The sequence below is a fragment of the Myotis daubentonii genome, chromosome 5 (assembly GCF_963259705.1).
Source record: "Myotis daubentonii chromosome 5, mMyoDau2.1, whole genome shotgun sequence".
Lineage (NCBI taxonomy): Eukaryota > Metazoa > Chordata > Mammalia > Chiroptera > Vespertilionidae > Myotis > Myotis daubentonii.
The window spans coordinates 29,664,195-29,690,431 of record NC_081844.1 but is presented as its reverse complement, the minus strand read 5'-3'; the positions used below and the strand labels follow the sequence as shown (position 1 = coordinate 29,690,431).

Sequence of the window (26,237 nt, the reverse complement as noted above, 5' to 3'; positions counted from 1 at the left end):
GATATCAGAGAGAGAGAAGGGGGTGGGGGGGACGTGGATGTGAAAGAGATACATCAATGTGAGTAACACCCATGGTTGCCTCCCCAAAGCACCCCTACCTGGTATGTGTCCTGATTGGGAATGGAACCCGTAACTGAGCCACTAGGGGAGAGCCGAATGTTGTTGCTTTTTTAAATAAGTAATGAACAGCAGAATATTATGACGAATTCGTTAGGAAAGGGACTCGAACTGGAGGTTCTGAAACTTCTCCACCTTTGCCTGAAGTCCACTTCCTCCCAGGGCTCCGCCCCGCCTCTGAACGTGCCCACCCAACTTCCGGGAAGTGGGCGGCCCAGAGAGCTAGCGCTGTGTGCGCAAAGCACCCTGGGAGTTGTAGTTCCGCCATCGGACGGAAGCCGGGAGGCACGAGCGGCGGGATGTGGAGCGGAATGCTGGTGGGGGGGACCCGGGTGGTGGCAGGAAGGTGCCCCGCGTTGTGGCCTCGCCTCGCCGCCCTCTTCCCCACACAGCGGGTGCCCGAGACGGGTCTGGCCCTGCAGCGGAACTTGCACACGACGGCGGCCCGGGCTATCCCGCTCATTCCCATCGTGGTGGAGCAGACGGTATAGCGGCCGGCGGAGAACAGGCCTGGGGGCTTGGGCTGGGGGCATGGCCGCCCTGACCCTCACCTCCGTCTTTCTCCTCCAGGGTCGCGGCGAGCGTGCCTATGACATCTACTCGCGGCTGCTGAGGGAGCGCATCGTGTGTGTCATGGGTCCGGTGAGCGCCCAGCACGCTGATCCTCCCTTGCTCCTGCCCGGATCTTAGGCGCCCCTTATCCTCGAATCCCCTTGGCTCCCTGACCTCTCCCACTTGAATTTCCTCCCTGGGCTCTGCTCTGCTCTAGTCACAACCTGACAGCTTCTTCCTCGTACATAAGCCTTCTGACCACCCCGCCCCCACGTACTCCCCACCATTCCCTCCTGACCCCTTCTTCAAACCCTCTCCTCCCTGATTTCTGAACTCCCTCCCACAACTATGATCCCGTCCCCGTTCCTGGACTCCGGTCCCCCAACCCTTCTGACCCCTTCCCTTCCTGTGCTCTGAGCCCACTGACTCTGCCCTTCCTGTGCCCCAAACTCCCCGGGTCCCAACCACCCCCTACATACCCTCCTGAATCCTGAATTCTTTCCGACCCATCTCACTTGGGCCCTGACAGTCACCCTGGTTCCCAGACTCATCCCCAGCCACGCCAAAACTTGCCTCCCTTAGCCCTCTCCCCACCCCCACCCCCACCCCCACCTGGGGACACCTGTCTTCCCCACTCGCAGATTGATGACAATGTGGCCAGCCTGGTTATCGCGCAGCTGCTGTTCCTGCAGTCTGAGAGCAACAAGAAGCCCATCCACATGTACATCAACAGCCCTGGTGAGCGTGGAGCGGGGTAGGGAACCCCGAAGTTCGAGGGGGCACTGCTTGGATGCACTAGGTGACTCAGGAGACTCTGACACACACACACACACACACACACACACACACACACACACACACACACACACATTTCCCAACCCCATCAGAGATGTTCTCTCTCTGGAGAAAGTAGGGATTCAGAATTAACTTCAGAATCCCAAAAGTGTCTTGAACCCTCCAAAAACTGCTCCTTGCTTTTAAGTCTAGGTTCACAAACCTTCAGCTGAATTTTCCTCTTTGATCACAGACATACCTTTTTTTTTTTATAGTTCAGTTGGTATTCAATGTTATTTTATATTTACTTCAGGTGTACAGCATAGTGGTTAAACAATTATGTAATTTACAAAACGATCCCTCTGATAATTCCAGCACCCATCTGGCACCATGCATGCCTATTACAATTTTATTGATTATATTCCCTATGATGAACTTTAATCCCTATGACTATTTTGTGACTGCCAATTTGTACATCTTAATCCCTTCACCTTTTTCCCCCAATTCCCCCCCCCTGGCAACCATGAGTCTATTCTCTGTATCTATGAGTTTTTTGTGTTTTTTTCTGTTTTGCTTGTTATTTTGTTCTTTAGATTCCCCATATATGTGGAATCATATGGTATTTGTCTTTTTCACACACATAACATTTTACCAACCTGACCAGGTTATCAAAATCTTAAAACTGGTAGATTCCACCACCACCCTCTCCCCTCAAAAAAGGGACTTGAGTGTTTACTATGCCAAGCACTTTTTAAGCACTTTATGTGCATTTAACGTATTTGATCCTTATGGCAACCTCGCCTGAAAGGTACTATTTAGTTACTGAGGGGACACTGTGGCCCCGAGAGGCCAGGTAACTTGCCCAGGCCACAAGGATGATAGACTGCCCAGCCAGGGGTTATGCCCAGGCAGGCTGGCTCCAGAGCTTCACCCTCAGCCACATCTCCGAATGTCTAGTATCTCTTGAAAATTTGGCAGATCTGGTCGCTCTGGGCCCACATGCACATGTGGCAACAGGTCACTCTCATTCTGTTCCCACCTGGCCTGTGCCACCTGTTCCTGTCACCTCCCTCCCCCCTGAGGTATCTGCAGACCCTGCTTTAAAGGGCTGCATCTAGCCCTAGCCCAGTGGCTCGGTTGGAGCATCGTCCCATGCACTAGAAGGTTGCGGGTTTGATTCCTGGTCAGAGCATGTTCCTAGGTTGTAGCATATATGAGAGGCAGCCAATCCATGTTTTTCTCACATCAGTGTTTCTCTCTCTGTCCCTTCCTCTCTCTCTAAAATATCAACCTTTGGGAGAGGATTTTTTTTAAAGACTGCATTTATACCAACTCTCCCTAAGACGAGGGCCTAATATAGGGAAAGGATGGTGGGAGGAGCTGGCACAGCCCCTAACTTGCGCTCACACCCATAGGTGGCCTGGTGACCTCGGGCCTGGCCATCTACGACACGATGCAGTACATCCTGAACCCCATCTGCACGTGGTGTGTTGGCCAGGCCGCCAGCATGGGCTCCCTGCTTCTCGCCGCGGGCACCCCAGGCATGCGCCACTCACTCCCCAATTCACGCATCATGATCCACCAGCCCTCTGGGGGCGCCCGGGTGAGTGCCAGGCCCTGCAAGCTGCTTCAGGAATGGGGGACAGAGGACTGACTGGGTGAAACTCCTGTGGGGATGTCAGTGTTTGAAAATGTAGGGTTTATTATTATTCAGCTACAGTGAGGTCAACAGAAGCCAACTGCTATTGAAAAGAGTCTGTTGCTCACAGTCTCCAAAAGGAAGGGGCATGCCAGGCTATGGCAGGGACACAGGGCACGTGCCAGGGTTGGTCAGAAGGCAAAGGGAGCAGGAAGAAAACGTGACAAGAGCCTTTATTGTCGTGTCTGTGGGGGAAAAGGCAAAAACTGGGGGCAAGGCAAGATAAACAGCCTTAAAATTGGCTAGTCGGAGTAACTGTAACAAGCTCCGAGGTGTAATAGCTCTCCCTGGTTGTATGGCAACTGGCCTTGGGGTGATCGGGACAGAAACAGTGGCTCAGAATCCAGGAGGTGGGGGGAGTATGGCCTCTGAATCGTCTGATTTGCACACGAAAGGTGTGCTTTTAGGTGAGCTGCTTGCTATCTCTAGGAATTAGCCAGCCCTGGCAGAGGGACCATTCCTCTAGGTCAGTGGTTGGCAAACTGCGGCTCGCAAGCCACATGCAGCTCTTTGGCCCCTTGAGTGTGGCTCTTCCTAAGCCTTAGGAGTACCCTAATTAAGTTAATAACAATGTACCTACCTATATAGTTTAAGTTTAAAAAATCTGGCTCTCAAAAGAAATTTCAATCGTCGTTCTGTTGATATTTGGCTCTGTTGACTAATGAGTTTGCCGACCACGGCTCTAGGTCGATGAGGTCCAGATACAGAAAATAAGATAATATATTTAATCCAGGAAGCCTTCCTGATGGTGGCGAGGATGAAGCAGGGTGTAGAGGGACTTAAAGCCCTGACCCACCTGCCTGACCACTGGCAGCCCAAAGTCCAAAGGGGGCTCCCGGGTCCCCATCTCCAGCCTTCCCAGGAGCGTGCTGACACTGGTTCCAACCTTCTCCTTGGGACATCCCCCAGGGCCAAGCCACAGACATCGCCATTCAGGCAGAGGAGATCATAAAACTCAAGAAGCAGCTCTACACCATCTATGCCAAGCACACCAAACAGAGCCTACAGGTGATTGGTGAGTGCCCTGCCCCAGGCAGACCCCCACTGCTCCCCTTCCTTTATTTGAACCAACACAGGTGTAAGTGTCAGGCCTTGCGCTGAGCCAGGGCCTCTCAACCTTGGCACTACTGACACTGGGGGTCAATCGTTCTCTGTGGTGGGGACTGTCCTTCACACTGTGGAGTACTGAGCAGCACCCCTGGCTGCCACCCTGGAGGCCAGGAACACCCCCTGATTTGACAACCAAAACGATCTCCAGATATTGCCCTGTGTCCCCTGAGAGACAGAATCACCTCCATTTGAGAACCTCTGTTCTAAGCACTTAAAAAAAAATTCACAAAACCCTCAAAAACTTCATTAAAATGGGTCAAAAGGTTTGAGCAGGGCCTTCCACAAAGAATAGTCCAAGTGGCCAAAAAGCATAAGAAAAGACGCTCACGCCTGGCCCTGCTGGCTCAGTGGGTTGAGCATCATCCCATGGACCAAGAAGTCCCGCATTCAATTCCCAGTCAGGGCACATGCCCAGGGGTTGCAGGCTCGATCCCCAGTAGGGGGCATGCAGGAGGCAGCCAATCAATGATTCTCATCATTGATGTTTCTATCTTTCTCCCCATCTCCCTTCCTCTCTGATAGCAATAAAAATGTATTAAAAAAAAAAAGAAAAGAGCCGAAACCGGTTTGGCTCAGTGGATAGAGCGTCGGCTTGCGGACTGAAAGGTCCCAGGTTCGATTCCGGTCAAGGGCATGTACCTGGGTTGTGGACACATCCCCAGTAGGAGATGTGCAGGAGGCAGCTGATCGATGTTTCTCTCTCATCGATGTTTCTAACTCTCTATCCCTCTCCCTTCCTCTCTGTAAAAAATCAATAAAATATATTTTAAAAAATAAAAAAAATAAAGAAAGAAAAAAAAAAGAAAAGAAAAGATGCTCACCATCTTGAGTGATGCTGTTTAATCATGACATTATGAGTTATGAGGGAAAAGAAATTAAGGCCACAGCGAGATACCATTTCAATCCACTCGAATAGCTCAAATATAAAATACGGACAACATCAAATGCTGACAAGAATGTGGAACAACTGGAACGCTTATCCTGCAGGCCGGAGTGAAAATGGCAGAGCCACTGCGGCTCTGACCTGCAGCTCCCTAACTCCAGCTGTTGGCACTACTGGCGAAGGCTAAACATGCAAAAAGATGCTGGGGTTCCCCCCTCAGCATATAGGGGAGAACTGAGTGTTTATGTCCATCAAAGATGCAGACAGGAATGCTGCTGGCAGTCCTGTTCATACAGGCCCCAAATAGGGAAACACTCGGATGCCCACAGCAGGAGAATGAGTGCATTGCTGGAGGTTTATTCACAGAGGAGAATACTATACAGCAGTGAGAGAATGGTCCACAATGACATGGCAGCCTGGATGAATCTCAGGAACCTAATGCTGAGTGGAAAAAAGAGTAAACACTGCGATTCCACATATTTAAAGAACAAAAACAGGCATAACTGTTAGGCCACTGTTAAGATGGTGGTTACTCTTGGGCAGGAGGACATGGTGACAGGAAGTGGGCTTAAGCAGGGTCTTAGGGGGTCTAGTGATGCTCCTGTTTTTTTTTTTTTTTAATCTTCACCTGAGGAGATACATATTTAAATTGATTTGAGAGAGAGAGGAAGGGGGAGAGAGAGAGAAATATTAATGTGAGAGAGAAACATCGATCAATTGTCTCCCATATGCACTTCGATTGGGGATCGAAACCACAACCTAGGTAAGTGCTCTGACTGGGAATCGAACCCATAATCTCGGTGTACGGGATGACTCCAACCAACTGAGCCACCCGGCCAGGCCAATGTCCCATCTCTTGATCTGGGTGCTGGCCGTGTGGGTATGTTCAGTTTGCAATTTATCACATTATCCACTTAGGATTCATGCCCCTTCCCAGATTATCACCCATTACTAACAAGTAAAAAAAGCTGAAATAGGTATTTTAGCAATGGGGAAACAAGCACAGAGTGGGAAAGGCATGTGCCCTGAGGGGGAACTGGCGACCTTTTGGTGCATGGGACGATGCTCAACCAACTGAGCCACCCCAGCAAGGGCTCCAGGTCTCTGCTTTTAACCACACATGTCCTGCCTCCCGCTTCCCCCCTCCCCCAGAGTCGGCCATGGAGAGAGACCGCTACATGAGCCCCATGGAGGCCCAGGAGTTTGGCATCTTAGACAAGGTTCTGGTGCACCCACCTCAGGATGGTGAGGATGAGCCTGAGCTAGTGCAGAAGGAGCCTGTGGCAGCAGTGACAGCAGCAGAACCTGCCCCAGTGAGCACCTGATGGACCTCGCCCTTGGGAGGAAAGTTGAGGGGCCAGAAGCTACAGCTGCTGCACTGTCCGCTCCTTGCTGCTGAGCCTGGAGGAGCCCCTTGAGGACCTTTGGACTTGGGTGTACCCCTAGTGGCGGGTATCCTGGCTGAGACACTGTGATTTTAAATTAAATCTTTGTAGTCTTTGCTCCCCTTCTGTGGCTCCTTCCTTCCCCTCTTCACCACCATGCGAGTGTCTATGCTTCATAAGGCCCTTCTGCTTTGGCCCTAACCCTGAGGCTCTAATCTTAGGCTCCTGAACTTCAACCACCTGGACTGAGCAGATACACCATTCCATGCACTGTTCTAGAGGGCGCAACAAATCGTGAAGGAAACACAGAAATCCCTGTCCTCAAAGAACTTATTCTTGTGGGGGCAGACAGTTTAAAATCAGGAAAAGCAGTATGCAGGGTGTGTGTGTGTGTGACAGTTTTGGATGGGGTGGCCAGCAAAGGCCTTGAAAGAAGGTGACACTTGAGCAAAGATCTGAACGAGGCCAGGGAGGGAGCCATGTTGCTATCTTGGGACAGAGCAGTCCAGGCAGAGGGTATAGTGAGTGCAAAAGCCCTGCGGCAGGACTGTGCCTGGCACCTGGGAGGAACCATAAGACTAAAGAAGATTAGAGCAGAAAGGGGAGAAGTACAGATTTCAAAAGGCCTGGTAGATCTTAGCACTGAGGGAGATAAATTGCAGAGGGTTTTGAGGAGAGGAACAAAAAGAAGCATGACTATGGCCCCCATGGAGATGTGGGAGGAGAGCAGGAAGCTCAGAAACGTGGAGGCTGGTTAGGAGACTATTGGGATCATCCAGGTGAAGGCTGAAGGCCCAATCAGGTGGTGAGAAGAGGTCAGATTCCAGCCAGGTTTTAAAGGCAGGGCTGACAGGTGGAATGTGAGATTTGAGAAAGAAAGTAATCTTCACAAACGCCAAGGAATTGAACCAAAGCAGCTAGAACAGGGGCGGGCAAACTTTTTGACTCGAGGGCCACAATGGGTTCTTAAACTGGACGGGAGGGCTGGAACAAAAGCATGGATGGAGTGTTTGTGTGAACTAATATAAATTCAAAGTAAACATCATTACATAAAAGGGTACGGTCTTTTTTTTCAATAGTTTTACTCATTTCAAACGGGCTGGATCCGGCCCGCGGGCCGTAGTTTGCCCACGGCTGAGCTAGAAAGATGGAGAGTTGCTAACTGAGATGGGAAGGCTGGCGGGAGGAGCAGGTTTGAGGGCCACGATCAGAAGCTGCTTTTGGCCATGTTATATTTGATACTGGATGAGCCTCAGACATCCCAGGGGATGGGTAAGTCTGGGTCAGGGTTGGAAATAAAAATATAGGAGACATCAGCTTGTTGAACTCGTGGTCAGGCTGAGAACTGGCAGCTGGATTTGGCACAGTGAAAGGCACTAAGTGGCCGTAAGCACTTCCAGTGCTGTGGGGTCTCGGCATAGGCTGGAAAATACTAGAGCCAGACAAGTCTTTCAAGGAATTTTGCTGTGAAGGAGAGCAGAGAACAAGGGCTGGAGCTGGAGGGAGAATTGGGGTGAATTTTATGTTTTTAAGATTCAGAGGACTTTTAATTTGGCTATCGTTATCGGTTACATTTGGCTAAACTCTTCATTCTGGACAATTTTAAATATATACAAAAATAGAAAATACAGGATAATGAGGCCTCATGCACCCATCACACCAATTCAAGGCCAACTTTTTTTTTTTAATATGTTTTTATTGATTTTTGAAAGTGAGAGGAAGGGAGAAAGATAGAAACACCAATGAGAGAGGAACATTGATCAGTCAGCTGCCTCTGGGATCAAGCCTGCAACCAGGCATGGGAAATCCTCTGGGAATCCAACCAGTGACCTCTTGGTGACTGGGGCGATGTTCAATCCATTGAGCTACACTGGCCGGGCTCACGGCCAACTTTGATTCGTCCCTCCCTGTCCCCCACTTCCCTGGACTACTTTGAAGCAAATCCCAGTTTTCATTACATCTATAAATATTTCAGTATGTATGTTTACAAGGATAAGGAATCTCCCAAAAGGCAACCAAATACCACTTTTAAACCTAAAAAAATTACAATAGCCTTTCAGCCAGAACCACCATCTTCCAGAAATTCGCCAAATGACTAGCACAAAGGGAAAGAGGAGCAGCACCACTATATGTTCTCCAGGCCTTTTAGGAAACATGGAGTTGTTCCTCTGGCCACATACATGTGAATCTACAAGAAAGGTGATATTGTGGACATCAAGGGAATGGGCACTGTTCAAAAAGGAATGCCCCAGCCCTAGCTGGTTTGGCTCAGTGGATAGAACGTCATCCTGCGGACTGAAGGGTCCCTGGTTCGATTCCAGCCAAGGGCACATGCCTGAGTTGTGGGCTCAATCCCCAGTAAGGGGCGTGCAGGAGGCAGCCAATCAATGATTCTCTCTCATCATTGATGTTTCTATCTCCCTCTCCCTTCCTCTCTAAAATCAATAAAATATATTTAAAAAACAAAACAAACCACAAACAAACAAACAAAAAAGGAATGCCCCACAAGCGTTACCAGTGCAAAACTGGAAGAGTCTACAGCAGTGGTTCTCAACCTTCCTAATGCCGCGACCCTTTAATACAGTTCCTCATGTTGTGGTGACGCCCAATTTCATTGTTACAAATTGAACATAATTAAAGCATAGTGATTAATCACAAAAACAATATGTAATTATATATGTGTTTTCCGATGGTCTTAGGCGACCCCTGTGAAAGGGTCATTCGACCCCCAAAGGGGTCGCGACCCACAGGTTGAGAACCGCCGGTCTACAGTGTCACCCAGCATGCAGTGGGCATTGTGAACAAGCAAGTTAAGGGCAAGATTCTTGCCAACAGAGTTAATGTACGTGTTGAACATATTAAGCATCTAAGAGCCGAGATAGCTTCCTGAAACGTGTGAAGGAAAATGATCAGAAAAAGAAGGAAGCCAAAGAGAAAGGTACCTGGGTTCAACTGAAGTGTCAGCCTGCTCCACCCCGAGAAGCGCACTTTGTGAGAACCAATGAAAGGAGCCGGAGCTGCTGGAACCCATTCCCTATGAATGGATGGCATAAGTGGGAAAAAATAAAAAAGACTTCCGTGCTGATAAAAATGTTTCTCTTAACTGACTGGGAGTGTGGCGTCCCTTCTCCCTCAAAGAATAAAGAAAACTTTATGTCCTTAAAGAAAAAGAAAAACATTTACAATATTTACAAATATCCAACCAGTGTCCAAATTTCAATACTTGGAAAAAATTAAAATACTTACAAATATCCAACCAATGTCCAAATTTCCTCAGTCTCAATTTTTCTAGCTTCTTGCAACTAGTTGATAGATCTCTAAGTCTCTTGTAATTGCAGTTTTCCCCTTAGTCTCTCTCTCAATCTCTACCTCTTTTTCTTTTTCCTTGAGATTCATTTGTTGGAGAAACAGGTTGTTTTGTCTTGTAGACTTTCAATTGGGATTTTGATGACTGGGTCAGAAAAGGTGGTGACACCTATCCTAGGTATTTCCTGTAATTTGGTGTATAAACCTAGAGAAATCGAACTGAATTCAGGTTCCCCTTTTTGGCAAGTGACCTCTTAGCTGGTGGGGGGGGGGGGGGCCCTTCCATCAGGAGGCACATAAAGTCCAGTTGTCCCTCTTTTCCTGACCTTAGGGGCTGACGAGAATCCTTGCCTAGATCCACTATATATTATTCCAATAAGGGCTGCACAATGGTAATATGCCAATTCTACCAGGAAGTGAAGGGTCTTTTGTTTTTATTGTGTATAAGGTGCAAACCAGCCTGTTTGTATGGGAATGGGTGATTCCTGGTTTTCCGTGAACTTGGTCCCATAATCGAGACCTGACGTCACTCCTCTGACCCCTGTGCCCCTGACCCTTTCCTCTCCCTCGAATTGTTCTCTACCCTTCCAGTGGTTCTCAACCTTCTGGCCCTTTAAATACAGCTCCTCATGTTGTGACCCAACCATAACATTATTTTCGTTGCTACTTCATAACTGTAATGTTGCTACTGTTATGAATCGTCATGTAAATATCTGATATGCAGATGGTCTTAGGCGACCCCTGTGAAAGGGTCGTTGGACCGCCAAAGGGGTCGCGACCCACAGGTTGAGAACCGCTGCACCTCTAGTCCTGGCCAACTCCAGAGCCACGGCTTTGGCCCAAATTCTACGGCCGCTATCCGCCCCAGGCCAGGTCCCGCCTTGGCCACTGGAGACGGACCTGCGGGACACCCAATAGTTTAAGCTACTGAGGGAGGCGCCCAATAGCGCGGGAGAGGAGGCGGGCCCTGGGAGGAGTCGACACCTTTAGGGCGGAGAGCCGAGGAAAGCCAATCGCGGGAGGCACTCGGCGCAGCCGCACCCCAAGGCTCTGGGGCGGGGGTGTCACCCTGACCCGGCCGGTCCCGCTCCCGGGCTCCGAGGCTATGGCCGGGAGCGGGCGGCTGGCGCTGCAGACGATGCCCGGGCCTGGCTGGGTGCGGGGCTCTGGCCCCGCCGTGCTGAGGCGCCTGCGGGATGCGGCTGTGGTGCGGCCCGGCTTCCTGAGCGCGGCCGAGGAAGAGACGCTGAGGCGCGAGCTGGAGCCGGAGCTGCGCCGCCGCCGCTACGAGTTCGACCACTGGGACGCGGTGAGGCCCGCGGCGCTGGAGGCGGGACCGCGCTGGGGGCGGAGCCACGTCAGAGGCGGAGGCAGGGACGTTGGGGGCGGGGACGGGAGATTGTGCTCTGGTGGGGAGGAGCTTTGGGGGCGGGGCTCCCGGGGCGGTGCCTAGGGCGGTGCCTTGGGGGCGGGGCTACGGTGGGGACGGGAGTGTGGCGCTGGGTGGGGCGGGGCTACCTGGGGGCGGGGCTACGGTGGGGACGGGACTACGGCTGGGGGCAGAACCTTGGGAGTCTTTGAAGATGAGGGCAGGGCCATAACTGGAGGCAGGACCTGGAACCGAAGGGTGTTTGGGGTACAGGACCAAGGTTTGGTAGAGAAAGGGGTGTAGAGGACGAGAGGGAGGGTCACCGTTTGAGGGCAGAAACTGACACAAAATTGAATATTGGGGCGAGGCCAGCATTGGAGCCTGGATTTGGAACTGAATTGGAGCCAGAGGTTGGGTACAAAAGACTGAGGCCAAAGATCATGGCTTAGATAGGTCAAAGTTTGTGAGTTGAGGGTGAGATCAGGGGTCGTGCAGGAAACCAGCCCCGGCTCTGCATTCTTCCCCTCCCTACCTTAGTTTCCCTGTCTTCCCCCAGAGCACCGTGTTCTCCCCCCTCCACCCACCCCATACACCCGGAGTTTCCAGGCTTGACCTGAGCTCTCTCTGCAGGCCATCCATGGCTTCCGAGAGACAGAAAAGTCTCGCTGGTCAGAGGCAAGCCGGGCCATCCTGCAGCGTGTTCAGGCAGCCGCCTTTGGCCCAGGCCAGACCCTGCTGTCCTCAGTGCACGTGCTGGACCTGGAACCTCGGGGCTACATCAAGCCACATGTTGACAGCGTCAAGGTGGGCAGAAGCCTGCAGCTTGAAGCTCCCAGCTGGGGTTGGGCCAGCCAGGCCAGAGCCTGACCCACCACCCTGCTCCCTCTTCCAGTTCTGCGGAACCACCATCGCTGGCCTGTCCCTGCTGTCTCCCAGTGTCATGCGGCTGGTACACACCCAGGAGCCTGGGGAGTGGCTAGAACTCTTGCTGGAGCCATGCTCACTGTACATCCTTAGGTACTGCCCCGCCAAGAAGCCACCACCCTACTAATCACTGGTCAGACACTACCCAGCACTTCAAGCACCTTCTCTCATTCAGCCCTCACAGAAAACTACCATCCACTACACAGCAGACGCTTAGCCTGGAACAGGGGTGCCCTCACCCTACCCAGTCACAGCCTCTGTTTTCTCTTTCAGAGACTCTGCCCGTTATGACTTCTCCCATGAGATCCTTCGGGATGAAGAGTCCTTTTTTGGGAAACTTCGGGTTCCCCGAGGCCGACGCATCTCCGTGATCTGCCGCTCCCTCCCTGAGGGGGTAGGACCAGAGGAGCCTGGGCAGCCACCCCCAGCCTGCTGACCCCCGGGCCCTTTGCCCAGCTTCTCAGGGACACTGTTTGTGAATAAAGCTAGGAAATGGACAAGGTGGCCTTCCTTGCACTGGCTGTTTGCTGGGGCTGGGATCTGCAAGGGAAGCCCAGACCCTACCTGCCCACCAACCAGGAACTAAGATGACAGGGTCAGGAGCACCCCACTGAACACAGAATCACAAGACCCCAGGATCAATTTCCTTTATTGTGTCCCTTGCTGGCATCCCCAGCCCACCCCATCTTCTCATCATCTGGGCATCCAGGTCTCCAATAAATAAGTCATCAGATCTCTGGAGGAGTGGCTGCAGGGCCCCGTCTGGGCACCCTCAGCCACTGCAGCCGCAGGCAGCTGCTGAGAGCTGGGGCAGCCACTGCCAGCGGTGGTGATCATCCAGGAAGGCCACGTCAGCATAGCGGGTGGGCTGGCAGCAGGGGCTTCCATGTGCTCGGCCCTGGCTCCGCAGCCAGGCCAGCGTCAGGCTGTGCTGGGTGCGGGCACCTCGGGGACAACTGCCAGCACAGTAGCGGAAGATGATCGTCTCCTCCGAAGCATAGCCCAGGCCCAGCTCCACCACTGGCAGGGCCAAGCTCTGCAGCTGGCATGGGCCGGCCGGGGCTCGGCGCAGGCGGGCACCTGGGTGGGAACAAGGGGCAGTTGACAGTGGTCAGGGGTTGTCCGGGAAGGAGTTGGGGAGTCACGGGGTGCTGGGGGTCCTTACTCAGCTGTGCCTTCCAGGTCCCCATGTCTGCTGCCGGCTCAGACGAGAGTGTTCCCTCCACCATTGGAGCCCCTGGCGTACTTGGGTTGCCGCCGAGGCCCAGCTGCAGGGATAGGAGCAGCAGAGAGCCGAGCAGGACTCTTCCTATGGCCATGGTGCCGAACAGGTTCTGAGGATGGAGAGGTCCTGCGCTCTCAATTTATCCCCATCTGGGCTGGGAAATAACCTCCTCACTGCCGGATGCTGTATGGGCACGAAGGCCCCATGTCCCCCATCAGCTTGTCTCCTACATCCTCAGACCCAGGCAGGCCAACTCCCTCTGTCCCACATTCTTTCCTTCTAAGAGTTAAGGGCTCACCCCCTCATCCAGACATTCCATAGGTTTCTGACACCCCCTCCACACCTTGATTTAAGAGTTGAAGCGGCAGCCAGGGCCCAGCCCAGGGTGAGCAACCAGGGTCCCTGCCCCACTGTCCCACCTGCCATCTGGAAGGAGAGGTGGGGGGGGAGGTTCTGTGGGGCCCCTTCCCATTCAAGCAGGGTGCTGAGGTTCAGGAGCCCCTGTGTTGGGCACCAGGCGGAACGGATATGTTGGGGGGGCAGGGAGCGGGAGCAGGGAAGAGGTGGTTTGGCAGGTGAATTAGCTAATGGGGACTCATCCATCATGGCTCCAGCCTAGAGGATTAAGACATCATTCCCCTGTGTCTGGGCCTGGCTGAGCCAGTGTCAAAACAGGAAAAGGGAGAGGCTCCAGGACAGCCAAGAGTTGGGACACAAGGGGCCGGAAGCTCACCCTGCAGGGACTCCTGCCTCTAGAAGGCCCACCTGAGGACCCTGGGACTCAGCCGGTCCTGGTGTCCAGAGCATCAGCAAGAAGGGAGGTTGGCTCCCGCTGAGTCTTGGAGGCAGTTGCAGGTCACAGTGACTTCCATACTCTGCCCCTGTGGCCCCTGGGAAGTGAAACTGTCCCTTACCTCTGAAAGGAGGCTAATCAGTCCCTCCCACATGAGGTTCTGAGGACAGTGATTAACATGGTGTTTGGCACTGAGGAGCTTGGGAGAGCTTTTGAGGCGAAGGAAATTCAAATAGCTTTTGCATGTTTGAAGAGGTGCGCGACCTCACACAGGTGAGATGAGTTAAAACTTGACTCGGAACCCAAGATGGGCAAAAATCAGAGCTTGCTTTCACATGGCTGGGGTGCACGCATGACATAGGTGCATCCCCACACTGTGGGTGGGAGTGTAAGTTGGTAGCAGTTGATACTGAAACTGCAAATCCCATCCCTTTGACCCCAAAACTGTTTCAGGAATTTATGATTAGCAGGTGAACAGACACAAACTCAGGACTATTCGCTGCTTTCTATCAGCAAAAGATCAGAAATGACCGGAAATCTACATACAGGGGATTGCTTCACTAATTTGGTATGGTGGTTCTTTGTTTTTGTTTTTTTTTTAATACATTTAATGATTTTTTTTACAGAGAGGAAGGGAGAGGGATAGAGTTAGAAACATCGTAGGGGATGTGCCCGCAACCAAGGTACATGCCTTTGACCAGAATCGAACCTGGGACCCTTTAGTCCGCAGGCCGAAGCTCTATCCACTGATCCAAACCGGTTAGGGCTGGTGTGGTTGTTCTTATTGCAGTACCTATTGAGACTACTTTCAGAAATAGTCCAGAGTCACCCAGAATTAAACGCAGGCAGAATTTGAACCCAGGTCCTGCTGAACACATGGTCCCTGCTCCTAACCACTGAGGCATATGGCTTTACTGGTAGGTCACAGTCCATATGGCCGATTATAGGGGTAAAAATCCCAGGGCAAAGGGTGAGAGCATCTTTCCTGCTGCCCCAAAAAGGCCTGGTGGAAGTATGGGGAGGGAGGTTGGACCGACCTGGGACATTCCTAGGAATTAGCCTGACATCTCAGGCATTCCCATTTGACAGCCGAGGTCCTGTGGAACTGGGTGGGGAAGTTTTCCACCTGCAGTTTCCAGCCGAGGGCAAGATAGAAATCTGGATCACTTGGGATAGGGGTTCAAAAGTAGCACCTGCTGCCAAATTTCATTTCCAGCAGCATTATTGTCCATGAAATTGAACAGTCCTCCCACTACCGAACATCTAGCAATGCTGGAAAAAATAAATGCATAACCAACTTGTAAGAAAGGGAAGCCCCAGAAACATCACTGGGAAGCTGAAAAAGGTGCCAACATCAGCAATAAAAGGGGTTTGGGTTTTCACTGTCATGTAAGGGACAGGGCCCTGAGCTGAGAACCATCCCAAATGGGCTCAGGCTGGGACTCGTGGGGCACCTGGTGGGAGCAAAGGCAAAACCCATTTACAAGGACCAGCCTGTAGACCACCCAGGAGTCCCACAGATAGAGCCCCAAGCTGGCCACCAGTTCCCCTATCCAAGATTACAATCAGTCATGAAGACCAGTCAGAAGATAGAACAGGAAGCCTGTGAGCTTCAGGTGTTGATGTGTCTGATGAAAACTCTAAGATGCTTAAAATAAAAATGTGAAAGGGATGAAAAACATTTAGAACAGTCTAGCCTGTGTGGCTCAGTGGTTGAGCATCAACCTATGAACCAGGAGGTCACAGTTCGATTCCCAGTCAGGACACATGCCTGGGATGCGGGCTTGATCCCCAGTGTGGGGCGTGTAGGAGGCAGCCAATCAATGATCCTCATCATTGATGTTTCTCTCTCTCTCTGAAATCAATAAAAATATATTTAAAAAACACACACATTAAGGACAAAACACTCAAAACAGACCAGCTGCCCTGGCCGGTGTGGCTCAGCTGGTTGAGCATCATCCTGTGCACCAGGGGATTGCCAGTTTGATAGCAGTCAGAGCACACATCCAGGTGGCAGTTTTGATTCCCCACTGGGGTGTGTACCAGAGGCAACCAATCAATATATTTCTCTCTGATAGATGTTTCTCCTCTAAAATCAATAAAAACATTTTAAACTAGCCCTAGCCAGTTTGGCTCAGTGGGTAGAGTGTTAGCCTGCAGACCGAAGGGTCCCAGGTTTGATTCCAGTCAAGGGCACATGCCCGGATTGCTGGTTTGATCCCCAGTAGAGGGCATGCAGGAGGCAGCCAATCAATGATTCTCATTTTGTTTCTCTCCCTCTCCCTTCCTCTCTGAAATCAATAAAATTTTTTAAAAAACAAAACACACAGACCAACTGATCTGAAAAAGAAACAGCTGAAGAGAGAACTGGCAAAGTGGCAGACAGACCTGAAGAAATCACCCCATGTGCAAAATAAGTTCTGAGAGACATCTCAAGGCTCTAGAACAGGGGTGGGCAAACTTTTTGACTCGAGGGCCACAATGGGTTCTTAAACTGGACCGGAGGGCCGGAACAAAAGCATGGATGGAGTGTTTGTGTGAACTAATATAAATTCAAAGTAAACATCATTACATAAAAGGGTATGGTCTTTTTTTTTTTTTTTTTTTTTTTTTTTTTTTTTAGTTTTATTCATTTCAAACGGGCTGGATCCGGCCCGCGGGCCGTAGTTTGCCCACGGCTGCTCTAGAAGGAGGAGTGGGTGAGAATAAGAGAAGTAAATTGAGAAGAATGCTGCTTAGGTTTTTCCAACTTATTAATGCTGGGTCCTGGGATTCAGGGAGCAGGGTGACAAGTGGACAGTTGGACCCACAGCAATGAGTATGTGGAATTCAAGAGCCCATGAACTTCTGGAGACAGCTTATTTATTGGGCAAAAGGGTGGGGGCCAGCCCCTCACTCCTTGAGGGAGAAGTGCATCTTGTCGTTGATCATCTTGCGCTCGGGGTTTAGGCGTTTGAGGATCTGGGCAAGCACGTTCACTGTCTGCTCGCTGCTCAGCCCTGTCTTCTTGGTCTGGAACTTCTTCAGCAGGTCTTTCGTGGTCATGGGCTTCCGTGTCAGGTAGCGGCGCACAGCGTCCTCAGTCACCTGCACGTCACTGGAGCGCAGTGGAGAGTGGGGAGGTTAGTGGGTGGCCCTCCTTCCCAGTGGTCCCCTCCTGCCCCTGCTGTCCTCACCAACTTACCCACTGCTGGGGGTTGACTTCCCAGATTGGGGCTGAGGGGTCGACTTCCCAGACAGGCTCTGGGGTCCACTGTCCAGCCGCAACCGCTTAGCTGCTGTCGCCTCATTTGTCCGCTTTCCTGTGAGAGCAGAGGCAGGGCTGAGTACTAGAAATGTGACACTGGACATGTTGGGAGACCCCAGGCCGGGTGGTGCCTAGATTATGGATACAAGGAGCTCCGGGGCAGACAGGTGTCTGCCCCCTGATCTGGCCTCAGATCCTGATGCTCAGTGCACACAAGAACAAAGGTCAGGAGGTTGCGGTGGGACGGGAAGGCCACCCACCTTGCTCCAGTTTGCTGGCAGCTGCGCGAAGGGTGGAGGAGGTGTTGCCACTCTCTGTGCTGGGTGTGCCTGGCCGGCTATTGCCCCTTGAGCTGCCCCCTGATGGCTTCCGCTCTCTCTTGGGGGGAGTCTTCTTTTTCTGCAAATTTTAGGGTTGGGGACAGTGAGTCTGGAAACAGACACCAGGGCCGACATCCCTCCTCCCAACCCTGGCTGGGCCTTACAGCCATGAAGAGAGCTGAGGAGGCCTCACTGTCAATGTCACTCTCTTCTGAGCTGTCAGACTCATCACTGCTGTCTGTATGGGGACAAAGAAGAGCTGTCGGGATCAGAGGCACCCACACCCACCCTCAGCTCTATCTCAGATCAGGGGATCTAGTAGGGGCAGAGGGGACAGAAGCCTAGAAAGCCAAGCCCACCTCTCTTCCGCTTCTTCTCTTGTGGGGTGGGTGCCTTCTTCTCCTCCTCCTCCTCCTTGTCCTCCTCAGGAGGCTTCTCCTCCTCACTCTCCTCACTGCTTTCGCTCTGCTCATCCACGCCCTTGGGACCCTCCTCCTGCTGGGTGACCTTGGGCTTGCCCTCCGGCTCTTCCTCAGAGCTGCTGCAACACCAGAGTGAGCAGAGGGTGAGTGAGCTCTTCCTCCAGGCTGTGGCAGGGTCTCACACCTGCCTCCCGCCTGCCTCACCTGGAGCCATCAGACATGTAGTCCACCTCCTGGCCCTCAAAGTCCCCATCGTCACTGTCCTCAAAGGCCTCATCATCGGACCCCTTCTTCTTCTTCTTCCTCCGGCCTGCCTTAGTCATCGGTGCCTTCTTCTTGGCCTTGGGGGCTTTGACACCTGGGGAAGTGGAGGGGGGCTGAGCACTCACCCGGGTTTGTATATTCAAGGACATTGGGACATCTCAGGCCTTGACAAAGGGGGCGATGGCCAATTCTTAGAGAAGCAAAGGGCTTGCCTAGGGGCAACACCTCTCATGTGCAAACCAAACCAATCTGGGATCTATACCCCCTGGCCACAGCCTTTCTCCAGTCTCACACTGAGGGCCACTGTCTTCTGCACTAAATCACCTTTGGAGCCCAGAGCCCGTGGAATGATTCAAACTGGTGGATCCCACCATATCTTTTTTAAAATATGTTTTTATTGATTTTTTTTTTTTTAAGAGAGAGGAAGGAAAAGAGAGAGGGGAGACAATGATGTGAGAAACATCAATCAGCATGCACCCCAACCACAGATCAAGCCTGCAACTTGGGCATGTGCCCCGACAGAATTGAACTGCAGACCTTTCAGTGCATGGGATGATGCTCAACCAACTGAACCACACCGGCCAGGGCCCATCACTCATTTCTGCCTCCAATTCATTCTGGTGCTTCTGCAAGGGGCCCTGCATGGCATGTTGTGCCTGCCTCTCATCTCCCAGGAAAATGTAATCTGTTTTTTTCAATGGCATTAATCACCCTGTGTTGTCACTCAACTACCTTTATAAAGTAAGACTCAAACGCGACTTAGGCAGCTGTGCCGAACACCCCAGCCACCAGGGCAGGCTCTGCCCAGGCTCACCCTCCTCGCCGCTGGCCTCGCTGTCATCAGACGACATCTCCAGGTCGTCTTCCAGGTCATGGATGCGCAGCTCACTGGGCTTTTTGCGGCCACGCTTATCCTTCTCCTCATCCTCCTCGTCCTGGTCCTGGTCTTTGAGCCGCCGCTGCTGCATGATGCTGAAGTGGTTCAGGACTTTGTTCCTCCTGCAGGCGGAGGTAAGGGGTACACTGGGGTCTGATAACAGGCCTGGCTCCAGGGCCCTCCTCCAGGAACCAGGTCTCCTCCCTGCACGTCACTGGATGTTCCTCAGAAGGGAACCACAGACATGAGTTAGGTGATAAGAGGCATGATCTGACCCTAGGGGACTCACACATAACATGGACACCCTAAAAGCACATGGGGAGAGCTGACCCTTTTTCAGTTCCCTCTGCCCTGAGCTCTCAAGGAGAAGGTGTTGGCATCCCAGCACCTCTCTCAGCTCAAGACCAATTTCAGGTCCACACAAAGACACATCAAAATTAAAATGGCAAAGGTGCCCAGCCAGGGTGGCTCAGTAATTGAACGTCAACCTATGAACTAGGACAGTGATTCCCAAAGTGGGCGCTACCGCCCCCTGGTGGGCGCTGCAGCGATCCAGGGGGCGGTGATGGCCACAGGTGCATTTGTTTTAACTTTTTTTGTATTACCTTTCTATTCTGAGTTCAATAAATAGTTTCATAATTTCAAACTTCAATGTTTCTAATTTACACCTTTCTTTACTATATTTTACAAAAAAGGTAGAAACATTAATACATATATCTTTCTGTTTAATTGCTATTAAAATTTAAAAAAAATTAATTTCCATGAGGCGCTGAGTAATATTTTTTCTGGAAAGGGGGCGGTAGGCCAAATAAGTTTGGGAACCACTGAACTAGGAGGTCAAGGTTCAATTCTCAGTCAGCACACATACCCGGGTTTCAGGCACAGTCTCCAGTGGGGGGCGTGCAGGAAGCAGCCTATCAACGATTCTCTCTCATCACTGATATTTCTATCTTTCTTTCTCTCCCTTCTTCTCTGAAATCAATGTGTGTGTGTGTGTGTACATTTTTTTTTAAGTAAAAGAATGGAAAAAGATATTTCATGCAAACAGAAATGAAAAAAAAAAAAAAAGCTGGGGTAGCAATATTTATATCAGACAAAATAGATTTCAAAACAAAGGCCATAACAAGACCAATCTCAGGCAACAGATACCTGCAGTTGATCCAGCCTAGATCTCCTGCCTGGGTAAACTCAAGGGATACCCTGCCCTGCTCTCAGTCACCAGCTCCGTAGCCCTCACAGGACCCTGTACATCCCTGATGGTTTGATTGATGTCTCCCCACTGGACTGAGAGCTCCCTGAGGGCCTGGTGGGGTCCGGCTTGGTCATCACCGAGTCCCCAGCTCCCAGCGGGGCATAAAGTTATGGTGACCTACCTCATTTCCAAGTATTTTGGCTCTACGCTGGTGAAGCTACGAGACAACACTGTCCGCATCCCGCTTCCCTCCCAGCCCCGCCCAGGCTTCCTCACCTCTCCCACTCCTCCTCGGCTTCCTCAGCAGTGAGCGTTCGGTGCCGGGCCAACGGCGTGAAGTTGTACCAGTTGTGCACTGGGAACGCTTCAAAAGCCCCGTCAGGGCACTGGGTGAAGATATAGTAGGACGTGTTCTCTGTCACACCTCCCTTCTTTATACCCTTGAACCTGCAAAGAACCACGGTCACGGTCACAGCCTGTGTCCAGAGAGACCCGCCCTGGCCCACCATGCCCCGAGGCCTGTCCCTTCTACAGAACCACCTGGTTTCTCCGAGCAGTCAGAGGCTGGGAGGCTTTGGGCTAGCTCTTGAACTATCTGAGCCTTGATTGCCAAATCTGGGAAGCAGGGCCAGTGCTCCTCACCCTGCAGAGTGGGCTGAGGGCTTCCCCCATTTTACATTTCATCGTCCTTTCATGGAAGGAACATGTTAGATAACCTAAAGAGCACAGGCCCTGCAGTCAGACCCCTCTGATCTGCCTCCAGGCTGCTCCTTGGGCCTGAACCACTGCGAGCCTCCTCCTGGCTTCTGCCCTCACACTCTTCCCACACAGAAGTCCAGGCAACGTTAGAGTGCCCCTTCCCTGCTTCCCACCTTCAAGGTGGCCCCTGGATGTACATGAACAGGGCAGGTGCCCTTGGAACTCCTATACAAGCACCAACTTGATTTACCTTTAAAAATAAAACCCTATAAAAGAGATATACCAAAGAACTTATATGCAGAGCCCATGGACATGGGCAATAGGGTGGTGAAGACCTAGGAGGGTGGGTAAAGGAGCGTAAAATGGGAGACATCTGTAATACTAACAATTATATATATATATATTAAAAAACAGAATGAATAAACAAATAATAAAATGAAACCCCATGACGGAGGACATGCTGTCACCTGCACTGTGCATAGGGGGCATACCAGTTCTGAGAGAGCACCCCACAGAGTGAGGGCATGAGGGAAGAGGAGGTGGGCACCTGCTGCCATCACCACTTACTTCCTGCCCGACTTGCCATTGACTCGGAGCAGCCAGGGCTGGTCCTCGGGCCGGAACTCCTTGAGGACGATGCCGTACTTCTTCCTCCGAGCCTCCTCCCGAAGCTTGCGGTTAAACTCACTGCCTGCACCTGACTCAGGCATCTCCTCCTCTTGGTAAATCTTCTTGTTGCTCAGATCTCTCTCTAGCCGGGCCTGGGGAACATGGTGGGGGAAGCAGGAAATAAGATCTCTCGTCAGGGCACCTGCCTTTGCTCAGGCGGTGCCCCTACCCCTAAGAATACCCTTTATTCTCTCCAAGCTGAGCTACAGACACTCCAACTTCTTGCTTGGCAAAAAAAAGTAGAAAGTCAGTACTCAGTGAATGTGAGTGAAGGGATATGGGCAAGCTTTGTACTATGTCTATTTGTGCAGCTTTTTGAAAGTTTGAAATTATTTCTAAATGAAAATGGAAAAAAAAAACAGTAAAAAAAACCACAGTAAGGTCATAGTGGTGGTAAAACAAAAACAACAATAAGCCCTAGCCAATTTGGCTCAGTGGATAGAGCGTCGGTCTGCAGACCAAAGGGCCCCTGATTCAATTCCAGTCAAGGGCACATGCTTTGGTTGCAGGCTCCTCCCGGGCCCAGGCCCTGACCAGAGCCCATGCAGGAGGCAACTAATTGATGTGTTTCTCTCACTTCATTGTTTCTCTCCGTCTTTCCCTCTCCCTAAAAAAAAATCATCAATGGAAAAATATCCTTAGGTGAGGATTAACAAACAACAATGAAAACAACCTACTTGCCTGGCTGGCGTGGCTGTGTTTGAGCATCGACCTATGAACCTAGAGGTCACGGTTCTGATGTACGGTCAGGGCACATGCGTGGGTTGCAGGCTCAATCCCCAGTACGGGGCACGCAGGAGGCAGCCAATCAATCTCTGGCATCAATGATGTTTTTATCTCTCTCCCTCTTCCTTCCCCTCTGAAAATAATAAAAATATATTTAAGAAAAAGAAAAGAAAGAAAAGAAAACAACCTGCTTAGAATTGGCCTTCCTCTCTCTGCATTAGACCCTGGACTGCCCCGTGAATTCAGAAGCCATTAAAGGCTGAGGTTTCCCAAATTTTAATCTCTGGACAATTTAACAGTAGGTATTATTTTAAAATGTACGTTTATAATTCTGCCCTGGCCCTCACCCCTCAATATCCAATCCATCAATAAACCCTGCCAGCTCCACCTCCAAAACCCACTATAGTTAAATCATTTCTCATCACCTGTTTGCTCCAAAGCCCATCATTGCTCACCAGGACCACAGCTGTCACCTCTACCCTGCTTCATCTGCCCTCCACCCTACAGCAGCCAGATCACTTTACAAAACCCCCATTTAATGGAACTCCCATTTGACCCTGTGATCCCACTTCTAGGAATATATCCCAAGAAACCAGAAACACCAATCAGAAAGGATATATGCACCCCTATGTTCATAGCAGCACAATTCACCATAGCTAAGATCTGGAAACAGCCTAAGTGCCCATCAGTAGATGAATGGATTAGAAAACTGTGGTACATCTACACGATGGAATACTATGCTGCTGTAAAAAGGAAGGAACTCTTACCATTTGCAACGTCATGGATGGAACTGGAGAGCATTATGCTAAGTGAAATAAGCCAGTCAATAAAGGAAAAATACCACATGATCTCACTCATTCATGGACAATAGAGACCATTATAAACTTTTGAACAATAATAGATACAGAGGCAGAGCTGCCTCAAACAGATTGTCAAACTGCAGCGGGAAGGCCGGGGAGGGTTGGGGGGCAGGAGGTAGGGGGGTAAGAGATCAACTAAAGGACTTGTATGCATGCATATAAGCGTAACCAATGGACATAAGACATTGGGTGATAGGGGAGGCTAGGGGACTGTCTAGGGCGGGGGGATAAAATGGATACATATGTAATACCCTTTGTAATACTTTAAGCAATAAAAAAAATAAATAAATAAAAAAAAAATAAAATAATGTGGGGAAAAAAAAACAAAAAAAAAACCCCATTTAAAACCCTGAATGGCTTCTGCTATAGACTGAATGTTTGTATCTCCGTCCCAAAATGCCTATGTTGAAACCTAACACCTGTGGATGGTAGCTTGGGAGGTGATTGTATCATGAGGGTGGAGCCCTTATACCAAAGGGTCCCAGAGAGTTCCCTTGCCCCTTCCCAGAGGACACAGCGAGAACAGTGCTATCTATGAACTAGAAAGTGGGCCTTTCCAGACACCAAATCTGCTGGTGCCTTAATCTTGGTCTTTCAGCCTCCTGAGCTGTGAGCAATAAATGGCTGTTGTTTATACGATGTTCTGTTAGAGCAGCCCCAACGGACTGAGACAACTCCCAAAGCCCTTACGGTGGGGACTCTGAGACCATCTGTAGGATGTAGCCTCCTCCTTTGCCCAGAAAAATCTAGGTCCAAAATGCCCATCAGTGGGCACAATGTCTAAATGTTCTCCTTTCAGAAGGCCTCCTGCAGGGCCTGACGAGTTTTACTCAGAGCCCAGCTGCTCAACCTGGACCTTAGTAGTCACTTACCTCCACTGGGGAAGCACCGAGGGAACACACTTAGTTACTATCACAGCCACGACATTCACAATCAATTCTCATTCCCCTCAGAACCCGGACTTACCTGATTCCAAGTAGCGAAGTTGACTTTATCAGCTGCATTGAAGGCCATGATGTTATATTTTTTGGTTGTATTTCTGGAATGATCAAGAAGAGATAGTGCTCAATCCATTCAACAAACCCTCCCGGGTTCAGCCCTCTGTGACAGGCAATACTAAGGACCCTTAAAACACCCCAGAGGTCCCAAGTCTGTCAGGGAAGCCAAATCCGTACTCTCAACCCATGCAGTAAAAGGTACAAAGATTTAGGGGAACCAAGATGAATAATCGGGAACTCAGCCCTAGGCAGGAGGGAAGGCAAGCAGAGAATGCTTCCTGGAGGAGGAAAATACTGGAACTGGTTTTGGGGATCAACAAGAATCCACCAGCAGTCACAGCTGGGGAAAAGGCATTCCTGGCAGAGGGAATGTTAGGCCAGGGGCTGCATCGCTTGCATATGAATGTACTCATTCATTCATTCCATTCAAAACCAGTGCTACCCCAGACAGTCCTCGCTCAATCCCAGCCCTGCCCTCGTCGCTGCCAGTCTGGAGGATGAATCACAGGCAAGGCAGCGCCTGGCATGCCTAGAGGCTCTTAAAGGTTTTGATTGATTGGGGTGGGGTTGGGGGGGGGCGGGTGAGACTTACTTGGGAACTCGAACGACATACTCAGTGACATTCTGGCTGCCAGGACCCTGCGCGGAGAGAAAGCGGGACGGTGAGTGAGGGACTGATTGCTGAGGCCGTCGGAACCCCGGACCCCGCCTCATACTTACGAAGGCCGCCATGGGCAAGGGTCGGTGGTTCGGGTCTGGTCCAATCCGTGCTCTTTTCGCCTCTCCTGCGGTCCGCGACCCTCACACCGGGGAAAGCCGCCTTTGCGGGATCGGGTCTTTGGCCCCGGTCGAGGACCCCAAGTCCGAGGCGCCACCGAACTACCCGGAAGCGCTGCTGGGTCGTCCGCCTCAGTGGCCGCTCCTAACACATCTGCGCCTGCGCCTAACCTGAGAAACTCTCCCGCGGACCGCGGACCGCGTCACGACCGCAGCCTCCTCGTTTGCCCCGGGACCTCAGTGAGCTGTCACCTAGCCTCCTGGTGCCTTTCGGAGGAGTGAACCAGTCCGGGCCAAACCTAACTGCCTTCTGGAGCTCCTGCCGCTGCTGACCGCTTTATATAGCGCGGTTAATCTGCTCATGACGTGAGCACGCCCTCCCGTGACGTCAGCACGCAAAAGGCAGCGGGGCATTCTGGGAGGGGAAGGAGAACCCATCCACCCTCACGGATTCTCCAAGCCTAGGGCTGCCCCGCCCCACTACGGAAGTGAGTGCCAGGAGGCCGCGTCACCATAGCAACCGAGGCCTCAGTCGCGCCACGCAGCCGCGGCACCACTACCTCTGTGGAGTTTATTTCTTCTCCCTGCCCCGGGGGCACATACCATCATCTTGCTAAATGATTGGGCCAGGTGCCCTTGTGACGTTGAGCCGAGCCGGAAGAGGTCAGGGCCAAAGCGGGGATGGGGCGCGATAACCCCCGAGGCCGCTGGGAGGATGGGTCTGTGCAATTCCAAGCTGCCCCCATGGGCAGACCCCTGAGGCCCCAGGAGAACGGTAACATCGTGGGGGTGGCAGGCTTACTGGGGGAAGGGAAGGAGGCTATGGAGGGCAGGAGGGAGGTACAGGTGTGCACACGCTCCTCGCACACAACGTAGTAGTAACACAACTGAGCATGCTCACAGATCAGCCATTCGTTAATCCCCTCGAGCATCTGCTGTGCTGGGTTCAGGGCGGTCCACCGTGACTGTCAAACCAGCTCCCTGTCCTCTTGGAGATTACAGTGTAGTCGAGGAGACCGTCTTAGAAAACAGTGCCTACAACTCAGGAG

General features: G+C 51.5%; 4 protein-coding genes and 1 pseudogene across 8 annotated transcripts; 3 read left to right on the top strand and 2 right to left on the bottom strand.

The window, feature by feature from the left end:
• Window positions 1–367: 367 nt before the first annotated feature.
• On the top strand, window positions 368–6,637 carry CLPP (caseinolytic mitochondrial matrix peptidase proteolytic subunit). Its single transcript, XM_059696952.1, has 6 exons — window positions 368–602; window positions 688–759; window positions 1,311–1,407; window positions 2,859–3,046; window positions 4,052–4,157; window positions 6,288–6,637. The coding sequence occupies exons 1-6, from the start codon at window positions 417–419 to the stop codon at window positions 6,458–6,460; spliced, it is 822 nt and encodes a 273-aa protein (XP_059552935.1). The 5' UTR covers window positions 368–416; the 3' UTR covers window positions 6,461–6,637.
• A 127-nt stretch (window positions 6,638–6,764) lies between these two features.
• On the top strand, window positions 6,765–9,891 carry LOC132236076 (large ribosomal subunit protein eL21-like; annotated as a pseudogene).
• Window positions 9,892–10,828: 937 nt separating this feature from the next.
• Window positions 10,829–16,446, top strand: ALKBH7 (alkB homolog 7). Of its 2 annotated transcripts, XR_009452981.1 has the most exons (5): window positions 10,829–11,135; window positions 11,826–11,999; window positions 12,088–12,212; window positions 12,393–12,714; window positions 13,302–16,446. XR_009452981.1 is itself a non-coding variant. In XM_059696950.1 (4 exons), the coding sequence occupies exons 1-4, from the start codon at window positions 10,932–10,934 to the stop codon at window positions 12,553–12,555; spliced, it is 666 nt and encodes a 221-aa protein (XP_059552933.1). In that variant the 5' UTR covers window positions 10,829–10,931; the 3' UTR covers window positions 12,556–16,446. The 2 variants fall into 2 exon arrangements, 1 of the variants encoding a protein (XP_059552933.1); XM_059696950.1 differs by having other exon boundaries at window positions 12,393–16,446.
• Window positions 12,892–13,438, bottom strand: PSPN (persephin). The gene is made up of 2 exons (XM_059696951.1): window positions 13,285–13,438; window positions 12,892–13,199 (listed from the first exon to the last, which is right to left on the bottom strand). The coding sequence occupies exons 1-2, from the start codon at window positions 13,436–13,438 to the stop codon at window positions 12,892–12,894; spliced, it is 462 nt and encodes a 153-aa protein (XP_059552934.1).
• Window positions 16,208–25,551, bottom strand: GTF2F1 (general transcription factor IIF subunit 1). Of its 4 annotated transcripts, XM_059696948.1 has the most exons (13): window positions 25,203–25,549; window positions 25,132–25,151; window positions 25,004–25,050; window positions 24,380–24,452; window positions 21,726–21,919; window positions 20,736–20,906; window positions 19,205–19,389; window positions 18,331–18,484; window positions 18,064–18,245; window positions 17,869–17,942; window positions 17,645–17,783; window positions 17,322–17,439; window positions 16,208–17,234 (listed from the first exon to the last, which is right to left on the bottom strand). In XM_059696948.1, the coding sequence occupies exons 2-13, from the start codon at window positions 25,141–25,143 to the stop codon at window positions 17,030–17,032; spliced, it is 1,554 nt and encodes a 517-aa protein (XP_059552931.1). In that variant the 5' UTR covers window positions 25,144–25,151; window positions 25,203–25,549; the 3' UTR covers window positions 16,208–17,029. The 4 variants fall into 4 exon arrangements, 3 of the variants coding, with proteins under 3 accessions (XP_059552931.1, XP_059552932.1, XP_059552929.1); XM_059696949.1 differs by having other exon boundaries at window positions 18,064–18,242; window positions 25,132–25,551; XM_059696946.1 differs by having other exon boundaries at window positions 25,132–25,548.
• Between the last annotated feature and the right edge of the window lie 686 nt (window positions 25,552–26,237).

Excerpts from the sequence above, each read along its gene's own strand:
- GTF2F1 (XM_059696948.1), bottom strand. Across the intron at positions 21,920-24,379 it reads ACTTCGCTACTTGGAATCAG|GCCCGGCTAGAGAGAGATCT; the intron begins GTAAGTCCGGGT and ends CATGTTCCCCAG. Across the intron at positions 17,440-17,644 it reads TGCCAGCAAACTGGAGCAAG|GAAAGCGGACAAATGAGGCG; the intron begins GTGGGTGGCCTT and ends CTGCTCTCACAG.
- CLPP (XM_059696952.1), top strand. The coding sequence starts at position 417 with ATGTGGAGCGGAATGCTGGTGGGGGGGACCCGGGTGGTGGCAGGAAGG. Across the intron at positions 760-1,310 it reads TCGTGTGTGTCATGGGTCCG|ATTGATGACAATGTGGCCAG; the intron begins GTGAGCGCCCAG and ends CCCCACTCGCAG. Across the intron at positions 4,158-6,287 it reads ACAGAGCCTACAGGTGATTG|AGTCGGCCATGGAGAGAGAC; the intron begins GTGAGTGCCCTG and ends CCCCTCCCCCAG.
- PSPN (XM_059696951.1), bottom strand. The coding sequence starts at position 13,438 with ATGGCCATAGGAAGAGTCCTGCTCGGCTCTCTGCTGCTCCTATCCCTG. Across the intron at positions 13,200-13,284 it reads GACCTGGAAGGCACAGCTGA|GTGCCCGCCTGCGCCGAGCC; the intron begins GTAAGGACCCCC and ends GTTCCCACCCAG.
- ALKBH7 (XM_059696950.1), top strand. The coding sequence starts at position 10,932 with ATGGCCGGGAGCGGGCGGCTGGCGCTGCAGACGATGCCCGGGCCTGGC. Across the intron at positions 11,136-11,825 it reads AGTTCGACCACTGGGACGCG|GCCATCCATGGCTTCCGAGA; the intron begins GTGAGGCCCGCG and ends CTCTCTCTGCAG. Across the intron at positions 12,000-12,087 it reads CACATGTTGACAGCGTCAAG|TTCTGCGGAACCACCATCGC; the intron begins GTGGGCAGAAGC and ends TCCCTCTTCCAG.